Source organism: Cryptomeria japonica, chromosome 5, assembly GCF_030272615.1.
Source record: "Cryptomeria japonica chromosome 5, Sugi_1.0, whole genome shotgun sequence".
NCBI lineage: Eukaryota > Viridiplantae > Streptophyta > Pinopsida > Cupressales > Cupressaceae > Cryptomeria > Cryptomeria japonica.
Window position 1 is genome coordinate 18,350,653 of NC_081409.1, and position 26,128 is coordinate 18,376,780.

Consider the following 26,128-nt stretch of genomic DNA (forward strand, 5'->3'; position numbering starts at 1 on the left):
CAATGGTAATCCTCACCCCTTTAGCTCAAGGTTTTTAACTTTCTTTTATTTCTATGCACTAAATGGGCGTCCTGAAAAAGGGGACATCTCCTCCATGACCCCAAGTCCCTACCACATCCAGGGCATCAACTGTAGTTCCGGGTATGCATCGCCATAGAACACTCAATCTCCCATGAAATTATGCACTCATATGTAATGTAGACAACTAGATGTGTACTTCCAACTGTTAACATAGGCAAAAGATAGCAAGAGCATCAAAAATATATTGAGAGCAATTCATTTTCTTTGCATTATTAAAATGCGAGAAGGTAATATACTCTATGCACATAAATTTATGTCATTAGCCACTAAATAAAACACGTTGGCAAACTGAACATGCCACAAATGAACTACATTGTTCCCACAGGGAAAGCTAGTCAAGTTAAATGACAGTATCGTATTAACTTTTATAATACTTGTAAAATAATTGTAAATGATGTTATTTTTTCTTCTTTGGTCGCCGTTTTCTTCGTGGCTTCTTTTGGGCATCAGAGTTGGAACTCAAGCTGCCACCCTGACTAGAGGTGTTCTTTAAACACTTCTGGCTATTACTCGAGGGACCACCTAACCTTCTGCTTGAAACGTGGGATCTGGCCTTCCCTGCAGTTGTATGGCTACTGGATGGGCGGCCACTTCTTGATGGAACCCCACTGCTGGTACTTGTAGATGGGTTGGTCCATGGCCGAGGAGGGGGCATCAGGTCCCTAGCAGATTTCTGCCTCTGCAAAAAGCATGGCTCAATACACATAAAATTAGGAAGAAACTACAATTTGAAGGCATTGTTTCTCTTACTAACCTTATTTTTCTCATCACTTGACATGCCAGAAGTAGCTTTCCCAGAAGCACTTGAAGCTGGTTCTCTGCTTGAAAACAAAAAGAAAAATGTTGAATTTTCTGACTTAACTAATGGTCTACCTTAGAACAAACCAAAGTTTTAAATTCTCACAAACTTATGTTAAGTTGTTAACAAATTGAAATAAATATACATTGTCTGATATAGCTTGCTTTCATCTAGTTATGAAATTTGCATTTCATATATACAGTCTCTGAATGCCAATGATCCTAGAATCCCTTGAATAACAAAATGAAAGAACAGCTATAGTCACATTCACCTGGTGCTTTTATCTGTCCATTCATCATCAGCATCAACTTCATCACTAGAGCTACCCGCCATGAAGAATTCATCCTCACTAATGTCCATGGCTCCATCATCATCACTGCCAGTTTCTGTAAAGAAAAATGAAGATTGTAGATCACTCGATAAAAATAAATTCACGTCATTCAATACAATTCTACTTCCAAATAAAGTAACTCTCTTGACAAACTAACCTTCAAGATCGACACCTGAGGCTGCAGCAGCAGCAAGGTTTGCTTTAATTTGTTCACGCAATTTATTCCTTTTCCCAACTAGCTCTGGATCATTTACTCCCATAAATATAGAAATGTACTTTTCTGTTTTCGGAAAGAACTGCAAATAGTTTGCCTATCATGTCAGTACCAGGATAACTAAACCTTACAATTATTCATTAAACTGCACAACTGCCATGGTATAGAAATAACTAGACATATAATCCTTCAATGTTCATATCCAACAGTTCAATTTCATTCCAAAGAGAAAGACCAAGATGTGAAGTCCGTTCACTGATAAATATGAAAAAGCAAAACAAGACAAGCCAAACATTGAAGCTTACAAAATCAAATCAACATTCATGCAATTGATGGAAGTCAAAGAAGAGTAGACTTCAATATAAGTGACTTCTATGTTCCACACCAGATACGAAAAGAGACTGCAATGCAGCAAATGAATTCAACATAAAAGCAATTTAAAATATGAACAGATCTATACATTATAAAAATCAAGATTAGACAGTTCGAGGTACAATCTAAGCTGATAGCTCTTGACAATATCCTGTTCGAACTAAGATAAATTTTGGACCAGCTAAATTCTAACCTCCAATATTGAGTTAAAGATAATTTAGGCCAGAATTGAAGAAGTTTGGTTAATAAATAATATGTTATCCACTATTTGTTAGACGTTTATGTACATTCATTCACCATTTCTCCTTTATTTCCACAGCACAAAATTCCAGATCATGTGGAATTTCTAGTATGCAAACGAATAATACTTGCTTCAGCCTTATATTAACATTTCAACTTTTCAGCCACGCTGCTGTAGTTATTCACAAAGGTTACCCCATGACTGGTGCGTCATATTTAAGTTGCAAGTAACAGAATATAAGAAAGGAAATGAATTACAAAATTGACTTAATACACAATAGTCCAATAATTTGGGGAAAAGAAATGTTTCAGAGAATTACATATAAATGAATTATAAGCATATCATATTCAGATTCTATGTAACTATATAATATTAAGTAATGCCCCCTTCTTAATTAAATCAAATATCGAAGACAGTAGGTTAGTTAACATTTTTCATATTTCCCATGGGCTAAGGGAAATTGATAAGGACTAATTTTTAAATTTAATATTTAATTTTGATCCTTAATTAACATTGTTCAAACTTGGTAAATTGGACTAATATAACATTAAATGATGGCAGTCCAAAACAGTGAATGTGATTCCTCATGGAGCATTTTGTAACTTTTAAGATCTTATGGCCACATATTTATGGCAGATTCTTTGCCAGTTTCATGACAGCCTTTAGGGATGATGTAAATGGAAGCTACTGATTAAAATTAGCCAGGAGTCAAATGAAGGGTTACGACAAATCTTTATTCTCCTAAGAAGCCTTGGAAACTAAATCAACAATTAGTTCTTCCTTGTCCCCTTTTCTTCTTCTTCTCTCTGCAATCTTTTCTAATGTGGCTTGTCTTGCCACAATTCCAATATTTTACTTTGGACCTATCGTTTGTAACTAGGCTCAGAAAAAGGGGTTCGGATTGCCTAAGGCAACATCCGAACCCCTAAAGGGCTGGGCCCCCCTTTCCCAAGGTTTAACGTGTAGGGCTGAACCCTTCATGTCAAAGAAGGTAGCGTGCCCCTAAAACAGGGCCAGCCCTATAATGACACGCCACACTAAAACAATATTGGTGCCAAACATATTTACCTAATTAAGGCCGACTTGAAGGACTTATGCTCATATAAATAAAGATCATTTGCCAAGGTTAATTCACTCATTCAATTCATGCAATTAGCGAAATCCATCTGCTCCTTGGTGTGCGAAATTCAGAGGTGAACTGGGTGAACTTATTCAAGGAAGACAAAGTTATTTTGGTGTTCCTAATTACTGTTAGATGGTGCATTTGGTGAATTTAGAAGTGCAGACCTGATATAATGAAAGGGCAGATCTGAGTCATTCAAATAAGAAGTTGAAGTTTCCAGATCTGAGTCACATGACTGGAGCTAAGTATTGTATTGTTACAATTCAAGATTGAATACATAATCTGACCTGTGGGTCTTTAGTGCTGGGTTTTTCCTCCTTGGAGGTTTTCCCAGGGTAATTGTGTTAGTCTCTTGTGCATTTGTTTTCTCTCTTTCGTTTACTTGCATATTAGTTACTTAATGTTAATCTGAATTTAAATACTGAAAGTCTGATCGCTAGTCTGAGACACAAAAATTAACATGGTATCAGAGCTAAGGTTTTACTAAACTCAGATTTCAATAAATTATTTGTTGCATCTAGCTGCTGTTTGTTTTCAGATTAAAATGTCAGGTTTGAGGGCTGAAGATAGACTCGATGGAGCCCTTGACTTTGCTGCTTGGAAAGTCCGTATCCTATTGATTCTTGAAGAGAATGAACTGCTTAAATTTGTAGAAGAAGAAAGGCTGTCCCCTCCTGAAGATGCTGAAGAACTGAAGCAGTTCAAGAAAGACTCTCTCAAGGCCAGGAAGATCATAATTGAATCAGTCAAGAATCATCTTGTCACTGTCATATCAAAATTTGCTTCTGCCAGGGAAATGATCAAACACTTGGAAGGAATGTATGAAGTTGACAACCTCAGTAGGGCTCTTGCTCTAAGGCAGCAGCTACTTCACATCAAAATGAAAGAAGAAGACTCAATCATGGCCTACTTCATGAAGATCAATGAACTGAAGGATAAGCTAAGTACTCTTGATTGCCAAATTTCAGATAAAGATCTTGTAATGATTGCATTAAATGGCCTACATGATGAATGGGAAGCATTCATTCGTAGCATTGGTGGAAGAGCTGAACAACCCAACTTTGAGCGTCTCCAATCTAATTGCATTGAAGAGGAATCTTGAATTGAGGTAAAAGGAAAACTCAAGAACTCTCACAAAGATGATAATCATGTTCTCACAGCTAAGTCTAGGAAAGGTGGGCATTGGAAGAAAGAAAAGAGAAGCAAAGATTTTAGATCCTCTTCCTACGATCCAAGGAAGAAGTCAAGAGATTCCTCCCACATTCGTTGTTTCAGATGTGATAAGTATGGTAACTATGCTAGATATTGTCAGAATGGTCCTAAGGAAAGGGAAGCCAATTTAAATGAAGTCGCTGAACAAAATGAGGACTATCTTCTTATCTCTGTTCTATCGAGCAACCTTCCTACGGTTAGTGATACTTGGATAATTGACAGTGGAGCCTCTAGACACATCTCAGGTTACCGTGAGCATCTTTCAAATCTAATAGAAAAGGATACCAACCTTCATGTGGTAATCGGTGATGATGCTCGATATTCGGTAAAAAGTTCTAATACTACTTCCTTAAAACTAGATTCTGGTATTTCCTTACTACTCAGTGATATTCTTTTTGTACCTGGAATTAAAAGAAATCTTATTTCCATTTTTGCTTTAGAAGATAAGGGTTTGCAAATAGCATTTTCTAAAGGGAAAGTACTTGCTTGGTCTAAGAAATCTAGTTTCAAATCTGCTCGTGTTATTTGAAATAGATGTGATAGTTTGTATAAGCTTGCAGCTAACCCAATTCAAGCTCTCATCCATGAGGCTCCTGAATCATGCGAGCTATGGCATAGAAGACCTGGACATCTACACTTTCAAGCTCTCCCCACTCTTAGTAAAATGGTTAAAGGTATGCCTAAACTTAGTTTATCTCATGATGATGCTTGTAAAGGTTGTGCATTGGGTTAGAATGCGAAGAGTCCATTTCATAAAAGTGATAGTAGGGCTAAAGAAAAGTTAGAGCTTCTTCATTCAGATTTATGTGGTCCTATGTCTGTAGCATCTCCTAGCGGTTTCCTTTATTATGTTATCTTCATAGATGATTTTTCTAGGAAAACATGGATTTACTTTCTTAAATCTAAAGAGTCTGACGAAGTCTTAAATAGATTTAAAGAATTCAAAGCCTTGGTTGAAAATGCTTCTGGAAAACAAATTAAATGCTTAAGGTCTGACAATGGAGGTGAGTACACCTCAGATAGTTTTCATGATTTTTGTATTGAGACAGGAATTAAGAGGGAGTTTTGTGTTCCCTACAATCCTCAGCAAAATGGAGTTGCTGAAAGAAAGAACGGGACCATTGTTGAAGCTGCAAGAGCCATGATTCATGATCAAGACTTGCAACCCTTCCTATGGGCGGAGGCATCCAAAACAGCAATTTACATTAAGAATAGATGCCCTCATCATGCTCTAAAGAATGTAACCCCTGAAGAAGCCTTTACAGGAATCAAACCTAACATCAGCCACTTAGGATCTTCAGGAGCCCTGTGTATGTTCATGTGCGTAAGGAAAAACGAACCAAGTTGGATCCCTTTGGAAAGAAAGGCGTCTTAGTAGGATACAGTGAATCTTCCAAAGCCTTCAGGATCTACATTTCAGGTCAAAGGTATGTTGAGGTAAGTAGAGATGTAACTTTTGAAGAAGATATTGCATTCAAAAGATCTAAAGGTTCATTATCTGATAATGATGATATTGTGACTGAAAATCAAGGATCAAATGTTGATACTAACCCTGAGATACATAAGGAGTCCATTGACCTCCCGGATCAGGAAGTTCAAGATGATCCAGCAGAACCCATGGACTCTACAGATATACCTAAGGATATTGTGGTCAGCAAGAAGAGGCCACTTTGGGTTAGAAACACCATTCAAGATGTTGAAAGATTTGCTGCTCCCAGAGGAACCTTCAGAGATAGCAAGAGACCTCAAAATCATGCCAACTACATTTCTGTAATGTGCAACATCATTGAGTCTGAACCTCACGATGTCGAAGAAGCTATGACTCATCATGCTTGGAAATTAGCCATGGATGAAGAGTATGAGTCTATCATCAAGAATAATGTTTGGGACATTGTACTCAGACCCAAAGGTAAGTCTGTTGTTTCCTCTAAATGGTTATTTAAAATTAAGCATAATGTTGATGGTAGTATTGAGAAATATAAAGCTAGATTTGTAGCTCGTGGTTTTTCTCAAAAGGAAGGAATAGATTATGAGGAAACATTCGCTCCTGTTGCTAGATATACTTCTATTAGATCTATAATAGCCATTGTTGCAGCTAAAGGTTGGGAGCTACATCAAATGGATGTTAAGACAGCTTTCCTCAATGGTGTTATTGAGGAAGAAGTCTATATTGAGCAACCAGAAGGTTATGTAATCCATAAAAGAAATTCTAATGTTTGCATGTTGAAGAAAGCCTTATATGGGCTCAAAGAGGCTCCGTGTGCTTGGTATGAAAGAATTGATAAGTACTTACTAAGCTTAGGATTTCGTAAGAATGATGTTGATGCTAACCTTTACTTGAAAATATGTAATGATGATATGCTAATTCTGGTTTTATATGTGGATGATTTATTTCTCACTGGTGAAAATAAATTGATCATGAGATGTAAGAAAGAATTAGCCTTAGAATTTGAAATGAAGGATTTAGGTCTAATGCATTACTTCCTAGGGTTAGAAGTATGGCAAAAATCTAATGAAATTTTTCTAAGTCAAGGAAAGTACACTATTGATATTCTGAAAAGATTTAGAATGATGGACTGTAAACCTATGTCTACTCCTATGGAATCTAACTTAAAGAAGTTGAGTGTTTCTGCAGCTCACTCTGATTTTGCAGATCCATCTGAGTACAGGCAGTTGATTGGATCCTTGATGTATCTAGTCAATACTAGACCAGATATTTGTTATGTTGTGAATGCTCTCAGTCAGTTCATGAGCTTGCCTAAACTTGTTCACCTAGTTGCAGTCAAGCACATTCTAAGATACTTGCGAGGCACTATTGGTCAAGGACAGGAAAAGTACTTAGGGTATTTGCTTCAGCTTGGGTTCTGCAGTAATCTCTTGGGCATGTAGAAAGCAATCTTCGGTAGCATTGAGTACTACAGAAGCTGAGTACATTGCAGCATTTGTTGCATCTAGAGAAGAAGTGTGGCTTCGCAAACTTCTTGCTGGATTATTTGGTCAGCCTACTGGTCCTACCACTATTCATTGTGATAATCAAAGTTGTATAAAGATGTCGGCAAATCTTGTGTTCCATGACAGGTTCAAGCATGTGGAAACTCATTATCACTTCATCCGAGATATGGTGCAAAGAGGCACCATTCCGCTGAAGTATATTAGCACAGATGAACAAGTTGCAGATATTCTTACCAAACCCTTATCCGGAGTGAAGTTTGAATACTTCAGAGACAGACTTGGTATTGTGGAAAATGAAACCTTGGTTGAGAGGGAGTTTCAATCTCAGTAATTCTCTACTGCAGAGTTTTGTCCATTCTTCACTTGTGTGCAAGAATTGAAGGTTCCATTCTATGCTTGTGTGCTAGATGGAAAATTGTAATTATGTAAAGACCCACTTGTGTATTACACCCTCTATGCTTGTGTGCTAGAACCATCCTATGCTCGTGTGCTAGATGGAAGGTGTAATTCTATGCTTGTGTGCTAGATCCATTCTATGCTTGTGTGCTAGATGGAACTCTAAAGGTTCAGATTATGTATTCTTTTCTTCCCTAGTTAAGAGGGAGTATTGTTTGTAACTAGGCTCAAAAAAGGAGGTTCGGATGTTGCCTTAAAGGGCTGGGCCCCCCTTTCCCAAGGTTTAACGTGTAGGGCTGAACCCTTCACGTCAAAGAAGGTAGCGTGCCCCTAAAACAGGGCCAGCCCTATAATGACACGCCACACTAAAACAATATTGGCGCCAAACATATTTACCTAATTAAGACCGACTTGAAGGACTTATGCTCATATAAATAAAGATCATTTGCCATGGTTAATTCACTCATTCAATTCATGCAACTAGCGAAATCCTTCTGCTCCTTGGTGTGCGAAATTCAGAGGTGAACTGGGCGAACTTATTCAAGGAAGACAAAGTTATTTTGGTGTTCCTAATTACTGTTAGATGGTGGATTTGGTGAATTTAGAAGTGCAGACCTGATATAATGAAAGGGCAGATTTGAGTAATTCAAATAAGAAGTTGAAGATTCCAAATCTCGGTCACATGACTGGAGCTAAGTATTGTATTGTTACAATTCAAGATTGAATACATAATCTGACCTGTGGGTCTTTAGTGCTGGGTTTTTCCTCCTTGGAGGTTTTCCCAGGGTAATTGTGTTGGTCTCTTGTGCATTTGTTCTCTCTTTCATTTACTTGCATATTAGTTACTTAATGTTAATCTGAAATTAAATACTGAAAGTCTGATTGCTGGTCTGAGACACAAAAATTAACAGGACCTCCTAGAGGACTTATATTTGCCTCTAGACTTGGATTTCCAATCTTTGTTCTTGCCCTTTTTCCTCCTTCGATCTTTTCATGAAGGACTACTCCACCCAACACACACATGGCACAACAGATAAAGCTGCCTCCCATTGAACAACCTATTTGATGCAAATGGAGCTATACAAATTGCAAGTTGACACATCAAATCTATTTTAGGTATCTGAACCACCAGGCACGAGGACAACTTGAAGGGAAGATGCCAAGTAGGTTGAGCATGATAACTTAATCAAAATCATACCTAGAAGTTGGTGAAATTACCTCTCAATAGACAACCTATTCGATGCAAATGGAACTATACATTCAAAGGCAAAGCCAATGGTTCTTTGGATAAGTACAAGGCGCATCTTGTTGCAAGAGGAGAGCAAGTATTAAATAAAATTAGAATATAAGTTTATATGTACATTATGTTTACATATATAAGTATATTAATATCCTATTATACCTTTTAAGTTAAAATCATTTTGTAACTCCCCATTGAATTAGTAAATCATCAGGACAGCACACATTGTGCAGTGCCTCATTGCTCTCTTGTTCTCATTTCTTCACTCGATCCTTGCCAACAGCTGATAAATAAATTCAAAGATGGAAAAAATGATAAATTTATGAATCAGAATTAAAATTTATCTTGTTCTATGTATTATCTATCACTGAATTGTTGTATAAATCTGATTGCCAACCACGATATACCATATTCGTTTACAGTCGTCTATCACCAATCTGATAGCCACGGTCTATGATTCGTCTCTCTATTCGATTCGGTCTGACAACAGTTGTTTTGCACGATATATTGTTAGCTGTGATATGATAACGACCAGATATTATTCACCGTGTATGTGTTCTATATTCTGTTTGACCTGAGAGTTGTCCACGATATAAGTGACGAGGGGGTGACTCTTTCCAAGAGTCGCCACCCTAGGTAAATGCACAAAGGATAGTGACTTTCACATAAGTTGCTTACTAACTAATGTTTGACTAATGCCCGGTCTAATGTCTAATTGGATAATTAAAACAGTATACAATATGCAAAATACATCGATTATAATATAAGCATGTTTGCATATTGAACAAGACAAGAATTAAATAGATAATCATAATACAAATAAAATGTGCAAGGCCGATAGGCCATTCACACATTTGGATTGGCTAGAAGGAGACCGATGACGCTATATTATCAACAAAAAAGGCTGTGAACTGATGTCTAATTGCAAGAAAGAACATTTAAATAAACTATTCTTTAAATATCTATTTTGAAACCATAACAATGCTTGCACACAAGCCAAATGTGATGAGTACATGCACTAGGATTCAAAAGGCAACCACATTATCCATGAGCATAATCTTACCACTTACTCTAACATATTCAAGATCTTCTTTCAACCGAGAAAGTTGCTGAGAAATTTGCCCAGCATTTGCAACCACTTCTTCCGCACTATGCTCCAAAGCTACACGTTGCTGTTTTTCTAACCGCCGTATCCTCCTCTCTATCTTTCTCCTCTCTGGTTTAACCAAAAAATCAACAAAACCAAATAATAGCAATGATATTTTAGTGATGACACATTTTAAATAAAAACAAAATATCTTTTAGATGGGATTTATAGAGTGAAAGTAGCTTAAAATTTAAAAGGCACAATGTACACCAGAAATTTCGAAGAGTGCCAAAAGCATTTATGTTAAAAAGTTTTATTATCTTATAGTGCCAAAGATAAATGTACATACCAAAAAATTTTACTTTTCTATAGCGCAAAGCCATCTTACGCTCAAGTTCTGACTGAGCTTGCAGCTCTACAAGCTTCCTCAGCTCATCCAACTTCTTCTCCTGTGCTTCCTTAACTTCCTGAGGAAGATTCTGGACAGCCAACATAGGTATATATAGTTACAGCCCACCCTAAAAATGAGAATATGATTTAATAAGGAAAAAACCTGCACAAATATTGAAGATATTTATAATCCTATTGAAAATCCACACAAAATTAACAATAACATTTAACTTTCGGGTCAAGTCATGAATCTTCTCAATTAAGTGTTGTTAATCGGTTTTTTCTTTGAGATCATAGAACTTTTCCACAAAACACAAAGTGGTTCTGAAGTCACAATCAATTCCATGGCTGCGACATATTAGCTACAGCATCCATTCTGTGACACGGCTGGGTTAAAACAATCAATCATATCATAAACAAAGTATTTTTGGATAGAAATTCCACAAAGATTCTTCTGCACTTATTTTAAAAAATCAGAACTACGACAATTAAACTTTGCAAATTAAATTGAAATCGTATGTGAGACACTTCCACAACTGAGCTCAGAGAGTTGTGTCTGAACTAAATTGCACAGTTGACATGCTAATTCTTTAATGGGTACTTAAGTATCTTGATTCTGCTATTATGGATTTTATTTCTTACAGCTCTGTCACTCAAAGTGATTTTTCTTCATTGTATATACAGATCTTTAGGTTCCAGCCTATTATTGCTGCATCTATAATATGACCACCATGCAAATATTTTTAAAACATTTGTTGATAAATACATCATGGTCTTACATTGGCTCGCATTGACTTCTAACCTTTTTCCCTGGTAATGGATTTGGCAAACTTAAATGTCAGATCGTAAAATACACTTAAAAATGCATCATTCACTGAGATAACTATCATAAACTATAATGTTATGAAGCAAGTTGCTAGATTCTGTATTTCATAATTGGTGGAAGCAAAGAACATGTATTAATTCCACTGAATTCAGAATTAGAGAAGATAAATTTTATCCTGAGGCAATGGCTGGACTTTTCTCGTAGGGCTAATTGTTCAGCTTCATATCAACCTATCATAGATATGCAGACACAATTTTATAAAAGCATGCAGCTAAGCAACAATAACTACTCTCAGTGTACATGAAGCATTAAGTTACAAAGACATCAAGAATTTCCACACTGTCAATCTTTTCCTCAAGACGGGAAAACGTCCTTCCTTAACTTTCGTATACCAATTCTCTTGTAACTGTGCCATAATAATAATCTGTGTCATGTCTTCCCTGTTCCATGTCATTTTTGTTGAGAAACAGGTTGAAACTGCTGCAATAAAATCTTCTACAAAGTGTATGCAAATCTGAAATATGTTTCTTTATCCAGGATTACCCTAAAAGAATATTTTGTAGATGCATAATTCATAAATTAACAATAAAATAAAGATCAACAAAACATATAGAGACAGGATTTATGTGGAGAAATCCATTCAGAAGAAAAATCCACCAACAAAAGAGGACAGGTATATATTAGTCTTCAATGTACATGAGATAACATCAACACACAAAAAGTCTAAAACTCTACACTCTGACAACACTCCAGCAGCACTTGTGTAACACAAAATAATATGAAACCATCTCATACATCCACTATATAGGCAGGAAGATAAGCCAAAGCCCACCTTGGAAAACTTATGGACTTTATCAATAAATCCCCATATACAAAACACAACTGCAAAGGCATCTTTGATCAACAACTCCCTGACAGCTCACATCCTCAAGTCTAGCTCTCCACTTCAGGATCCTCTAACTCATGTGGGCCCTATCCATCACAAGATTCTCCATTTCTTTCTCTAGTGCCTAGGAGTGGTAAAGTGCCTCTAAAGATCTCAAACTCAACCATAGCCACAGCTATTGTGCTCCAACTCCTTCATGATTGCATGTGACAATAAATGCCAAGAATTTAAGGGAATTTAATGTAATGTCCCCATTTCCAGGTTCTATTGTAGTGCGGCCAGTGCTGACTTTCATGGTTTGTGTCAGCCAATTCAGAGGAGTTTTCCAATGTCGCTAGTGAGCTTAGATTGTTTAATGTTTAATGTCCCCTACTGGAACTTAACTCAATTTTCCCTACAATTCTCAAATAGGATTTGGATTATGCTCGGGAATGTAAATTGTCAACTTTGCATCTTGATGTAGAGCCTGCAACCAGGTTAGTTATCACAAGATAAATAAACATATAGTTCAACAATGTTAAAAATAGGATTCTAATCAACTTAATAATATTCATAATTTACATGTGGAATTCCCTTAAGCTTTCCCCCAATAACCTATCCACATTAGGAAGCACCATGGGAGATCCTATAAGGTGCCTTGAGGATGTCGCCATTTTCAGGTTCTCTTGTAGTGCGGCTGGTGCTGACTTTCACGGTTTGTGTCAGCCAATTCAGAGGAGTTTTCCAATGTCGCTAGTGAGCTTAGATGGTTTAATGTTGTAATGTCCCCTACTGGAACTTAACTCAATTTTCCCTAGAATTCTCAAATAGAATTTGGATTATGCTCGGGAATATAAATTGTCAAATTTGCATCTTGATGTGGAGCCTGCAACCAGGTTAGTTATCATAAGATAAATAAACATATTGTTTCAACAATGTTAAAAGTAGGATTCTAATCAACTTAATAATATTCAAAATTTACATGTGGAATTCCCTTAAGCTTTCCCCCAATAACCTATCCACATTAGGAAGCACCATGGGAGATCCTATAAGGTGCCTTAAGGATGTCCACCAAGCTTGGGAGCACAGAATGACACCCACCATTTGGCCTCCAAACCCCACCCAGGGTTTACCCAACTCGAATGGACCCTTAAGCCTCTTGCTCTCCTCATATACCGTACCTCCCCTCCATAACACAACAGTAGTTTAGTTGAAAGTTCAAAGGAATCCTTATATCTATTCTAATATGCATACACTTCATCATAGCAATTATAACAATGTAGATATAACAGTAGCCAGATGTATTATTTGTACAGTATTCCTAATTCATATCAATTGATAGACCAATTAATAGTTCAGTCAATTCATAATGTCAAACAGCATGCAGTGTACCACAATTCTTTATCAGTATAGAGACTGTTGTTTTAATTTAAATAAGTGAGCCTGCCAGTACATGCTGATTTGATTGTCTATTTCTTATCTTCGATGCTTATCACTTTGGTGATTGATGTATTGTTGTTGAATGTTTGGTACTTGCATGAATGAGTGATTGATTGAAAGCTTTCCTTTGATTGTATGACTTGAAGTATTGGTAAGTGATGATTAAGTGATGGTTGATTAGATGATTGAAGAGTGATGATGTAATGAATGCTGGTTTCATATATTGGTGATTGAATGAATGCTGATTTGATAGTATGATTTGCTGATTGTTTGTTTGCTTGATTCGATAATTGATGATTGCTTTTGTGGATCCATGATAGTTGAGTGATGATTGAGTGAGTCATGCTTGAAATGATCTCCCTTCATACTTTATTGGTGAAAGAGTCGCCACATTTCATAGGGATTGAGGCACCACCTTACATAAGAATTGAGTCACTACTTTTCATTGCTGTCTTTGAGAATAATATATTATTCTCCAAACTGATCTCCCTTGGATCCTTTCCTCAAATGAACCTTCTTCCCTTTGTATCTTCTAATGTGAGGAGGTCACACTGTTGCTAGGTAAATATGGGTTCGGATTGCCTTAAGGCAACATCTGAACCCATTTAGGACTGGGTCCTATCCTAAAGGGGTAACGTGCCCCCAAGATTGAGCCCAGCCCTATACTTCCATGCCACCCTAAATACTCCATGCCACAATAAATAAATTGGCGCCAAAAGGAGGAGGCCAACTTGGATATTAATAAAGGCTAAGGACTCGTAAATAAAGTCATCTTGCAAATACATTCATGCATTCAGCGAATTAGCTCTGCAGGTAAAAGGTGCGAATTTACACAAGGATTGTGCGAACTTGTCCAAGAGGACATAGGCCCTTTTTGGTGCAGACTTGAAGAGCTCAGAAGTGCAGATCTGTCATACAAAAGGGATCAGATCTGAAAAGGAAGCTAAGTATTGTATTTGTGATATTAAAAGAGAATATATAATCTGACCTGTGGGTCTTTAATGCTGGGTTTTTCCTCCTTGGAGGTTTTCCCAGGGTATTTGGGTTTGTCTCTTGTTTACTTCTTTCATTTCTGAGTTTACTAAATTATGATTTACTAAAATGTTACAAATCTGATTAACAAACTAGGGCATAATTAAAAGACATGAATCTGATTACTGATCTAGGGCACAAAATTACACACACATCTTCATCATGTACGACCTTTGGCAAAAGAAACAACCTTCACAATTAGCACCCTTTTAAAAAGAGCAACCTGTTGTTGTGTGTTCTATGACACTTAAAACATAGTATAAAGTATTGAATACTCTATCATCTACTGAACAAAATCTTTTCAAATGCTGAACTATGTAATCACTTGAGATGACTCTAAGGTTTATACTGTCAGGTTTTCACGTGTGGATAGTGTGCCGGTAATCCAAGGGGACTTATGTTTATACTTGAACTCTTGCTGGAACATGGAAATTTACTTGATTTGAAAAAAAGATAACAAGGATAACGGTTTAGAAAGACTACGCTACTCCTAAGATCAATGATGATGATAGATGTTTACTTGGATAGAACAATTCTCTCAAATCAAGCCTTGCTTCACCATGATGACAACAACTACACAAGACCAATGCAATCTTCTAAAGAAGTGGAAGATTTTCACATTGCAAATACATTACTCAAATACCCAATGCTCGCACAACTCAAACAAATATCCACAATCGAACTTACTATAATAATAAGGTTCGGGCTAACTTTGCACTATGACTTACAATCAGCAAACCACAAAAAGTATGAATAGAGGAATTCATTACAATATCTTCATAAGCTTCCACCATGATCTAAATTGTCAGTTCAGGTTCGGGTTCGAGAACCCAATTCGCTAGTTCAACAAAATTTTGAAAAAGGGTTTGGGTTCATAGTACAAAAACAATGTAAAAATTATATGTATAATATTATATATTAATATACAATAATAATATTATATAATATAATACTATTATATTATATAATAAATTAATAAGATTATATATATTAATATACAATATTATTATATTATATAGTATTTAATTTAAATTAATTTAAAGACCATGGTGCATTTGTATATTTTAAGAATGATAGCCAACTTAAACAATCGATTCCTTATATTATATGATAATCATAGCCAACTTGTATAACTGGAAGCCATTATTATATAATATAATGATGGCTTCGATTTATACAGGTTGGATGAATGATGGCTTCCATAGCAATGAAAATTAACTTAAACAATTAAAAAATTTCCTAACAGATGACTGCAATTTTTTTTACGGATAACTTTGCAAATATATCAACCTGTTGGCGAATTGGACCGATATCATGGACCCAGTGCGAACCGGACCTGCACCGGGTCCGGATCCAACTACCCAGCCAACGAACCCGATAACTTAGACCATGATCAATGAACTTCATCTAATTTGAGGATATAACAAGAAACCATGCAATATGCAGAAGAAACAACACTATCCACCATAAAATTCAATGAAACGTATGTTTATTTACATGCCTTGGCAACACTTTTTGCCTTCTCCTCCTACTCTACCTCTAGCTACTTGCTAGCTAATGTCTATTAATCCACTATTATTCTTTACAAATGAGGAGAGCAAGCTTTTTATAGACTTCCCTTTACAAATGAATGGATAGGATCAAATCCAAATCAATGGCCAAGATTACAAAATAAAACCCTAATTAGGGTTAGTTACAACTAATTTTGCATTACATTTAATACTTGACCAAAGATTTGATTACATTTTAGGACACATGTCCAACATTGAATTCTAACCAATAGGAATTGAGGTTATGTAAAATAAACAATATTTGATTAAGTAACATGCATCACTTGCCCCACTCTTGGATGCATCAGGTTCAACGTATCTGGACGTGCTGACTTTGATTCATGAGTGAAGGTGAGTTTTCGCCACCTCAGCCTATTCCTTGTAACTCATCACAAGTGGAGCAATATCTCTTGATACTCAACATTTCAATTGCTCCATGATGAATGAGATGATGGTAGGAGATATTCACAAATTGCATCATCTCATCTGACTTGATCACTTTCACTTGTCCTTCATACTTAGGAATTCCACCCTATGATGTGTTTCATCATTCAACCTTGGAATGTATACCTAGTCTTAGAATTTCCTTGACGTACTGGCTGTGATCTTGGATTTTTGGAGGAAATTCAAGATTGCTATAACATTTCCTTCATCATCATTGTGATGTCTTCGAATATCTTAGCTCTTGATCTTGTATGCTCGTTGTTTTCTTCATCTTTCATTCATCGGCACCTGTTGTCATCTTGGAGCTGATCCTCTTCATTGACTATGCTGATATCCTTTGTTGAACCTTGATCTCTGCAAGCTGCTGAGATGTCCTACTTCATGTTGTGATATCAATCCCTTGCATCTTACCTCATTTGTCTTTGACTTGAACTCCTCCATGTTGTTCGTAGAGCTATCCCCATGTAGTGGTTGAATCCTTGAAGTGATGCCTTGATGTAAAGAAATGCTGCTTCAAGCCTCTTAAACCTTGACTTGTAAAATTTGCCCCTGTTATTGATAAGTTCACCTCCCCGCACCTTGCATCCAGCTGCTGGCTCTTGACCTGAAAAAAAAGGAATTCTTGGATCAAATACATAAAGATATATCTTGATTTCAAAAAACAAGTTATCTAGTATAAACTCTAGATGTTCTGATTTCTGATTTTCAGGTGCGAATCAGGTCTGATACCCACTTTATAGGTCTGATTTCTCAGTTTTGCAAGTCTGATTTCACTTTGATCTGCTCTTAGTTCGCACTTCTCTGTTCCTCATTCACTGATTTCTACCTGAAATTTGCTCCTCGTCATTGCTGGTCATGGATCCTTGCAAGCCAAGGACAAATGTTGCCCTCCATCTTCAAGTCATGGATTTGGGCAATTTGGGCAAGTGAAGGGCAAAGTTGCAAGGTCAGTTTGAGGTGGATTCCTTATCAAAGCCAACATAAGCATCAAGTCACCAAAGTCGTGGATTTTAGAGACTAAAGGATAAAACTTGTTGCCATCCACCTCAAGTCGCCTTCATTCTTACTTGCTCAAGTTGATCATCTAAGACTTATGTTTGCAAACTCGAAGGATTCTAAGGATGAATTCATTTAGTGCCACCTTCGCTCAACATCACCCTCAAGGTCCTCAGATCGTGGAATTTGCTTGGGCGTGAATTTCATGAGTTGTGGATTTTGGTGAGGTGTGGATTTCTGGCATGTGGAGGATAGTCATCATCATTCAAGTTTGCAAACTCCAACACTTAGTCGATCAATTCGCTTTTATCATGATGTTGCTATTCATTCTCCAAGTCAAGGGTGTCCACTTGCTTGCTTGACTGTTCATCATACCTAAAGACTCATATCATGACTTGACTTTGAAGGCTCCACTTTGAAGCATCATTCAATGATCATCTTGACTTCTATGTACTATTTTAGATATCTTAAATACGTCTATCTAAATAAATGCCGATAGATATCAATTGAAACTATTTTATTCACATTAGAATTATTTTATTTCATTTTAAATTATATTTACTACATATATAAATATTTAAATTATATTGTATCTACATTATTTATTTTTTCTTAGATACAATATTTTTATTCGATGATTGACATCTAGTTTTTTATATTTAAATTTTAAACAACTTATCATTGTTCAAAAAACATCATTAAAAATAAAAAAATTATAAAATATATTTTTTAAAGGAATATTGTAATTATGAAATGCTAGATTATTTCTAAATATCTTTGTTTTTATTTTATATTTATATATCTATTTAAAACTTATAATTATAATGAGGGTATATTTTATTTTATATGGTGTTTATTTAAATCTCTTAAGTTTATAATTAATATTTGTTAATTAATATTTTGACATGTGAATGGTTGTCAAATTTAAGCTAAAAGATAAAAGTTAACATTAACACAGTCACACTCCACCCTTTGCTGCCATTGTAGAATGCCTATCGGCATTAATTACTTAAGCATTGAGAGCTATAACGACTTTGATCTGACCTAAGGGGAGACTTGAATGCCGCTGGACTGCCTAGCTTGACCGAATCTTGACGAGAAGGGATTGCATCCCCTCAGAAGCAAGAGGTTAAAGATACCAAAATTAATGCCAAGCTAAACAACTAAGCAAAAACAACTACGCTACCAAGCAAAAAGTGGGGTTCCCATTTGCAATGGGGCGATGTTTGTCTTGGTGTGGGATTGCTGACTTTGGTAATTTGTGGGTCTCTATTCTACATGGTGTGTGATCTCTTGGGTTGGCCTGAACCTTTTCTACAAATCATGGCAGGCAATAACATCTTACCTAAGGCGTGGAGTACCACCACTCTGGCCGCCTCTGTTGGTAACATATCTTTTGTATTAATGAAGGAACTTCTGTTGCAGTCCTGCAAAAAAAGAAAATAAAGAAATAGCTTTTCAATCTGAGCGTGCCATTGAAAGAACAAATCTGGGTAAGGTTATAGTTGTTTGGAGTTTGGAACAGCTCTCCTACGTTCCTCTGGACATGGTTTTAGAATATCTAGCAGCTGTAGATTGAAGTTGTTTGATTTATTTACAGCTGGATGTGGACTTTGATAAAGTTGAAGAAGTGAATCCTCCTTATCTCTTGCCTCAGATTTGACCCTCCTATATGCTGAACGTGGGAGTGAGATTCTGAGTGATATTGGGATTCAGTGTATTTACTAGTTGCTTCTGTTCACTTATCATTGTATCTTCAGAACGTCATTCATATTTGAGGACCTAGAACTGATGTTTTCTGCTCACTGTTATATGTAATTGAAGGTCAGAAATATATGGTTGATCTTTGTTATATTTCCTTTCTTTGCTGTTCATCTTAAAGATTGCAGAATTCATATGTTATTCAGTTTTCTTATTTGCATAGAAGTCACATATTTCATTATCTGCAAATCTGAAACTAAGCATCCACGCTTGCAGAAAAATTGTTTGATAAAATGATATGGTAAAGGATGCAATACAATAAGCGTGCCTGCCGTTTGACAAAATATCTCTCAGATGGAAAGGCAAAACAATTATAGCAAATAGGGCTGCATATTACATTTAAATTAAAAAGTATCTCTCCAATTACACCCTAGGCATAAGTACGCCCAAAGTATTGGAGAAACATAAAATATACATGGTATTACAAGGTAAATGACACCTTAATCCTGAAAATTTTGCCCAAAACTGTCCATGATTTATTATCATGACTGTGACCATTCCAACAAGTCCTAAGACACCAGAAAAAGAATCTGGGAATCCAAGCAACAGAGTTACGGCAGCCATATTCCTAATCCATAACTAGCCCCTAAAGCCTGAGATCAAATGACTGAATGCTGTCCAAATCAGATGCGTAACCCAGAAATTACTACTTCTAACCATTGGCAATTTATCTGCAGGGCATGCTCAATTGAAAATGAGCTAACCCCAAAATTCCACCCACAGAATGTCTAACTAAAACCAACATGATTTCAAATCCAAACACAAACAGCTATACAATTTGCAAGGTTATGTAATAGAAAATGACAATAGCCTGGACATGAGGCTATAAGCATTCTTCTCTCAGAGATACCATCCAGCAATTTCTGAGAACACTCTCAGTAAACATGTATTCAAACTTCCAACTTTTGTTGCAAACTTTTAGCGTATCTGCACAAAATCTGCATCTTTTTCATACACTTCCCAAATAGCTTTCAACAAAAGGCTAAAAGTTGTGAAACTATAGCCAAAGCTGGCATTTGCTTTGCAAGAGGTGACCTAGAGAGGATATCTGTCACCACATTTGTGCTCCTTTGTAGAATTCAATCACCAAATAGAAATGTTGTAGAAACCCAATCCATTTAGCATGTCTTGCCTTTTGTAACTTAATTTGTGCTTGCATCTACTGAAAAGGTTTGTAGTCAGCATGAAAAATTGTTTACTTTCCCAATAAATAACACTTCCATTTCCTAAAGGATTCAACAAGTCCTTACGTTTTCCTTCTCATTTACAAGGAACCCCTTACAGCTTAAGAAAATATTCAAAAGAGTAACAAATTAACTTACTTCCATGCAATAAAATTGCCCCATAGCATACTGCTGGATAATAACTGGTGGATGATAACTGCCACAAGTTAGTAAGAGAAAGAACTAATGCATAGCTGACCTTCTATTTCAATGTATCAAAAGCACTTGTGCATTCCTTACACCAATGGAAATTCTTGCTGCATGTCGCAATGGCATGCAAAGGAGTTGCTATGTGGAGAAATAAGAACTAGGCTGTCCTCATATACCAGACTACCCCAACAAATCACCTTGTAAACATTGCACTTTTGGGTGTGTGCCAATTTTGTGATAGCCTGAGAACTTGTGCAAGACAGAGGAAGAAGGGCTAGCGGGTGTGGTCGTGGAGGCAAAGGCAGCTCACATGGTTGTGAAAGAGTGTAGGTCAGTGGTTTCCCACATGCTGAGTCAAAATTGGTGATGTTAAATGCTGCAGATGCTTTCCTCCCTAAGGATGTGAACTCTACTCCAACAGAGAGAAAATCACTGGAGCTGTGTTTGGTGCTGTTTTAATTCCTGGATGTGAACTCTACTCCAACAGAGAGAAAATCACTGGAGCTGTGTTTGGTGCTGTTTTAATTCCTGGACCAGTTAGTTTACATGTTTTTATATTTTTGCAACTTAAGACCAAAGTATTGGTTTTAACTTTTTAAGAAAGACCCAAGCATGGATTCTCAGCAATCAAAACCTGATGACTACCAGGGGCCAGGTCTATGAATCATAGATGCAAAACCTCACAAAAACTTATAATTACTACTAAGTATCACTGACCAGCTCTCAAACCATGTCAACCTGACTCAGGCATATTGTATTTGCCAAAACCAGATAAAACTATGAATACCCCATGAATTTTAACTCTCCTTCACCTATTATAATTTATACTTCATTCCTTCATTTCTGAGATGCCAAATCGCACCCCTTTTCTGCCGATTTCTGGTACAAAACATACCTGACTCAGATTCAGAGACAAATTGCCTGTAAGTATGCACGCACAGGGTTTGCATTTTTGATTGCCGAAACACATACAAGAACAAGATTTTGTTTCCAATCAATTCCAGGCATGACATGTCTAATCTAGAACGATCCCGGCAGCATTTGACTTTAAAAAACCTTAAAAAAACCCCAAAAACTTAATGAAAAAATCTCTGACTCACAAAATTTCAGGTCTATGGTTGTTAAGTTTTGAAAAACTCGACAAAATAAACCGTAGAATTTCACCCAAAAAAAATTAATGCATTTTACAACATATCAGATCTTCCTCTTCCCTGGTCTAGTAAAAACATGAGGAGAGATTCTAACAATCGCATTTTAATCTTTGATATTGATAGTATGATGTTAGAAATATTGTCATTGATGTCAAAGGTCAAAGAGAAGTTTTCATTGATGTCAAAGGTCAAAGTGATGTTTTCATTGATGTCTAGAAGTAATCATCATTAATCTATAAGGCACTGACTTGAATAGCATAGACAAGTTTGCATAGACAAGTATGCAACGCTGATTACCTTTATTGAAAACAATGACTTCACAGTCTAAAAACATATTTTAAGACAGCAGTCAAATCAACATGGTCGACTCTACTTAAATAGAGCAATAATGAGAAGAAAGAAAGAAATAAAAGAAAGACTTCTATCAAAGCTAGTCGATTTATTTCCTTGGTCAACTTCATAAGGCAGATTAATCATCCAAGTCAAAAGAATATTAACTTGTTTATGTGAAAGATGGAAGCGGTTGAGATAACAACAAGGATCCATAATATGAAAATTGCAATAAGGATCATCACTGTTGATGATAAGGTCATCAAGGCGCAGATTTGGACACAGCTGGTCAAGAAAGAAATGCAATGAACAAGTTAATTAAAGCAACAATCATATATCACTAAGACCAGTGACTACAATGATCTCCGATACACAGTGATGTGTATTCCATAAGGCAAATGATTATATTTCTATTTATTGTTTACAACAAACAAACATTAGAAAGCAGTGATAAGCATGCAAATTTGATAGAATACTAAAAAGGAGACAAAACCTTTGTTAGTGCTAAACAAAAACAGCAGTTTATTAAACAAATAATTCTTAATATACTAAAAGCTGGGCAACTTCAATATGGTCGACATCACAAGAAGAATTGCCGACTTCGCAAGAAGCATTGCCGATTATTTTAAAGGAGACCTTGATGATTTATATGCTTGACAAACAGTCGACTTAATGTATAGGTGACTTCAAGATTAATTAATAATTACAGCTGCAATTTATATAGGAGTGGTGATTCATTTGTGCAGAAAATTATTTTGGAAGAACATGTTTTTAGTGTGTTCATTAAACAAACCATTCAATGGTCGATACAAAGATAATCAGTAAAAGGGCAGCAAGTATTGAATAAAGACTTCTACGTCAGCGATGTGTCAAAGCAACGACTAATAATCAGTATATTGTGATCATGATAGACAGCGATCAGCATTGGTCGATCAATAAATTATTTATTAATCAATCCTCATCTTACTTCAAAACTGATTAAACAAACAGCAATTTCTATATGAAAATAACGGTGATCTTCTTGGACAGCGATCTTCCTTGGGCAGCGATCATAGAAGATAAACATCAATTAGCATTCATGCTATTGAAAGGTGTTTGAGGTTCTAAATTGATACCACACGCAACTACCATTGTGAAAAGAGATTACAATATATGCAGCAATCTTAGTATGTTGCAATACATCTCCTAAAAGTAGCAATTTATAAACATACAACAGCAAGGTTGATACGTGTAAGAAACGATTGAAGAAAAGATACTACAGTCGACTGTGCAAACCGACTACAGCATTAAGACAAGAAGAATTTGTCTTATATGCAGAAAAAAAGGCAGTGATTATGTTTAAAGTCATTGAGTACATTAAAGGCAGCGATTAGAAAGAAAAGGTGGCCGATATTCTTAATAAGCAAACTTCATCTAAAGCAACACTTAATAATAGTTTTCAAATGGTACAATCTGAATTAAGGTCTTGAGGAGATGTGATCCATAAAACAAATGCAAATAATAAATTATATTGTTCATAATGATAATATGGTGTGACTAAGAATAAATGAAGAGGTGTTATCTTAGTAAAAGACATAGCCATACATAAAAGATGCCTCCATTTGAGAAGATATAAAGAGTGAATGAAGTGGAATTTGAAAGTAAGAAAAATAATGAATATCATTGGAACATAAGAGCAGATTTAGAAGAAGTAACGAAAATCATTTAAATATTAAAGAAGATTTCAAGAAAAGAAAATGAAGAACGATTCAGATTTATATCAGCATATACGAAGAGAGTGTTAATGTTGTGAAGGGAAAAAAAAATTATACATTATAAGAGAGCATAAACCTGAATGATTACATAGCCATATTTGTGATCAAATTTTTAAGGGAGATATTACCATAATTAAGATCAGTCTTGTGAAAGAATATTGTGAATGCTTGTAATCAAATTTGTGAAAGAAGTTTATTGCTTGAGTTGTGATAAGACTTGGGAAGAAAAAATAGTACATAAGCTTGGGTCAGATTTGTAAAGGAAAGATATAAATCATTCAAGATCAGAAGTTGTAATCAGATCTGTGAGGAAGGGAGAACAATATCATCCATTGAAGAATTTGTTGGTTGGTGCCTATCAAATAAGAGATTGGTGTCTCTTGCTGAGTTGGTGCTCAATTGTGGAGAATGGTGCCTCCAGTAGGTTGGTACCTACAAATTGTGGGGATTGGTGTCTCCGGTGGGTTGGTCTTTACAAATTTGACTAGGGGTTGGTGCCTACAAATGCTGTAAAAGAAGTTATATAAAAGCATTGATTTGCCGTGGTTTTCTCCCATTTGGGTTTCCACGTAAAAATTGTGTTCCTTTGTGTTTTTATTTGCATGTGTGGTTGATTAAGCTTTACAAATTATTGGTATCTATTGTATCTAATCAATTTGCCCAGAAATAATAATAACAATAATACAATTTATTCACAAGAGTATTCTTTCATTAAATTACATAATAGTAGTTGAATCTAGGAAGATAATTAATTAACATTAAACCAATGATAATGTAGTTTCCTACTGTAAACATGCACAATATAACTTCAACCATATTAAAAACATGAGGGGAAAACACCACAGGATGCTAGGTGACTTCCTCCACAATTAAGCCCAAAGGTGTCAAACAAGCAACGGTTTTGTAGTTTCCTATTGTAAACATGCACAATATAGTTTCAACCATATTAAAAGCATGAGGGGAAAACACGATGTGATTCCGAGACACTTCCTCCACAATTAAGCCCAAGAGCATCAAACAAGCTACCGACTTAATCCAACCCCTTGGCCCACAAGCAACCCACTCAATAAGGGCCCACAAGTAACCAACTCAACAGGCATCCACTTCATGTGTAGGATCCGGACTCCTGCATCCCTATTGTGTTTCCTTGCTAGTTTCTAATAAGATTGCTATATTAAATTTGATGAATGATTATTAGCTCTAACTCCTTGGTGCATTGTCAAGTTAATCAAATAAATAAATTATTGATTCATAGAAGAGATTAAATAATAGACTTAATCACATTGCATACCAATTATTCTGCTGCTAAATATAAATGGCTGCTTTATTTCTGAATGCAGTTTACATCTAAAAACTCTGTGATCTGATTGATATCAATTTCTCAATAGATATGAAACACAACTTACAAATTCCTGTTTGATACCACCACTCAGATTTCTGCTTATATTTTATAATTTTTCTGATTTCCAAATATATTCTAATTTTTCTGATTTCCAAACATATACTTAGATCATTCGATCTGATCCTTCTTGGATGCCTTTGCCACAATGAACTGTTTCTCCTTTTATACCTTTAATTTTAGGTGAAGGGTCACTTCTTTCCCTACACATCTCTTTTGCAAGGGACGCACCCCTTCTTGCTGCCTGGTAGATATTTATATGTTCCTAAGGTTGGCCCTTAATAATTATTACCCCCTAGCCTGGGTCGGCCCCTTTCTGAGGTGTACCATGTACCCTAGGTCCAATCTTTTACAATGAACTTTTCTTTTTAATAATGATTTCCTTCTTTTCCCAGGCCGGGCCCCTTTCTATTACATCGCCTAAGTGTAACTGACATAAAGACCACAATCTGATCTCATACAGGCTGCATTTTGTTTATTGATTTCTGCTAACCTAGTTTGGCGGGGTATGACAACATGCTAATTGAGAAATATTTGAACACCAGCTCTTTTAGTTGAGAGAGTGTGCATCCAAGCAAATAGAAAAAATAACACCGTTAGTATATTTTGCCTCCAATAGCATGTAAGTATTCCTTCTTTCTTCCCAGGTCAACCATTTGTACATGACATCATGTTGTGTATCTATTCAGAGCTTTGAAAGAGATCAAACTCATTATCATAACATAGTGAAGCTATCAGGACTATTAAAACAATATTGTAAAATTGATAT

At 36.0% G+C, this 26,128-nt stretch overlaps 1 protein-coding gene across 2 annotated transcripts in view; it reads right to left on the bottom strand.

The window, feature by feature from the left end:
- Positions 1-265: 265 nt before the first annotated feature.
- LOC131078001 (rRNA-processing protein EFG1) overlaps positions 266-26,128 on the bottom strand; it is a 40,915-nt gene continuing 15,052 nt past the window's right edge. Inside the window, exons 2-7 of one of the 2 annotated variants that reach the window (XM_058015619.2) lie at positions 10,398-10,527; positions 10,032-10,177; positions 1,369-1,507; positions 1,152-1,266; positions 836-899; positions 266-754 (exon numbers count right to left, since the gene is read on the bottom strand). In XM_058015619.2, the coding sequence (XP_057871602.2) occupies positions 479-754; positions 836-899; positions 1,152-1,266; positions 1,369-1,507; positions 10,032-10,177; positions 10,398-10,527 (870 nt within the window). In that variant the 3' untranslated portion in view covers positions 266-478. Of the gene's footprint in view, positions 761-835; positions 900-1,151; positions 1,267-1,368; positions 1,508-10,031; positions 10,178-10,397; positions 10,528-26,128 lie in introns of both variants that reach the window. The other variant, XM_058015618.2, reaches the window with a different exon arrangement.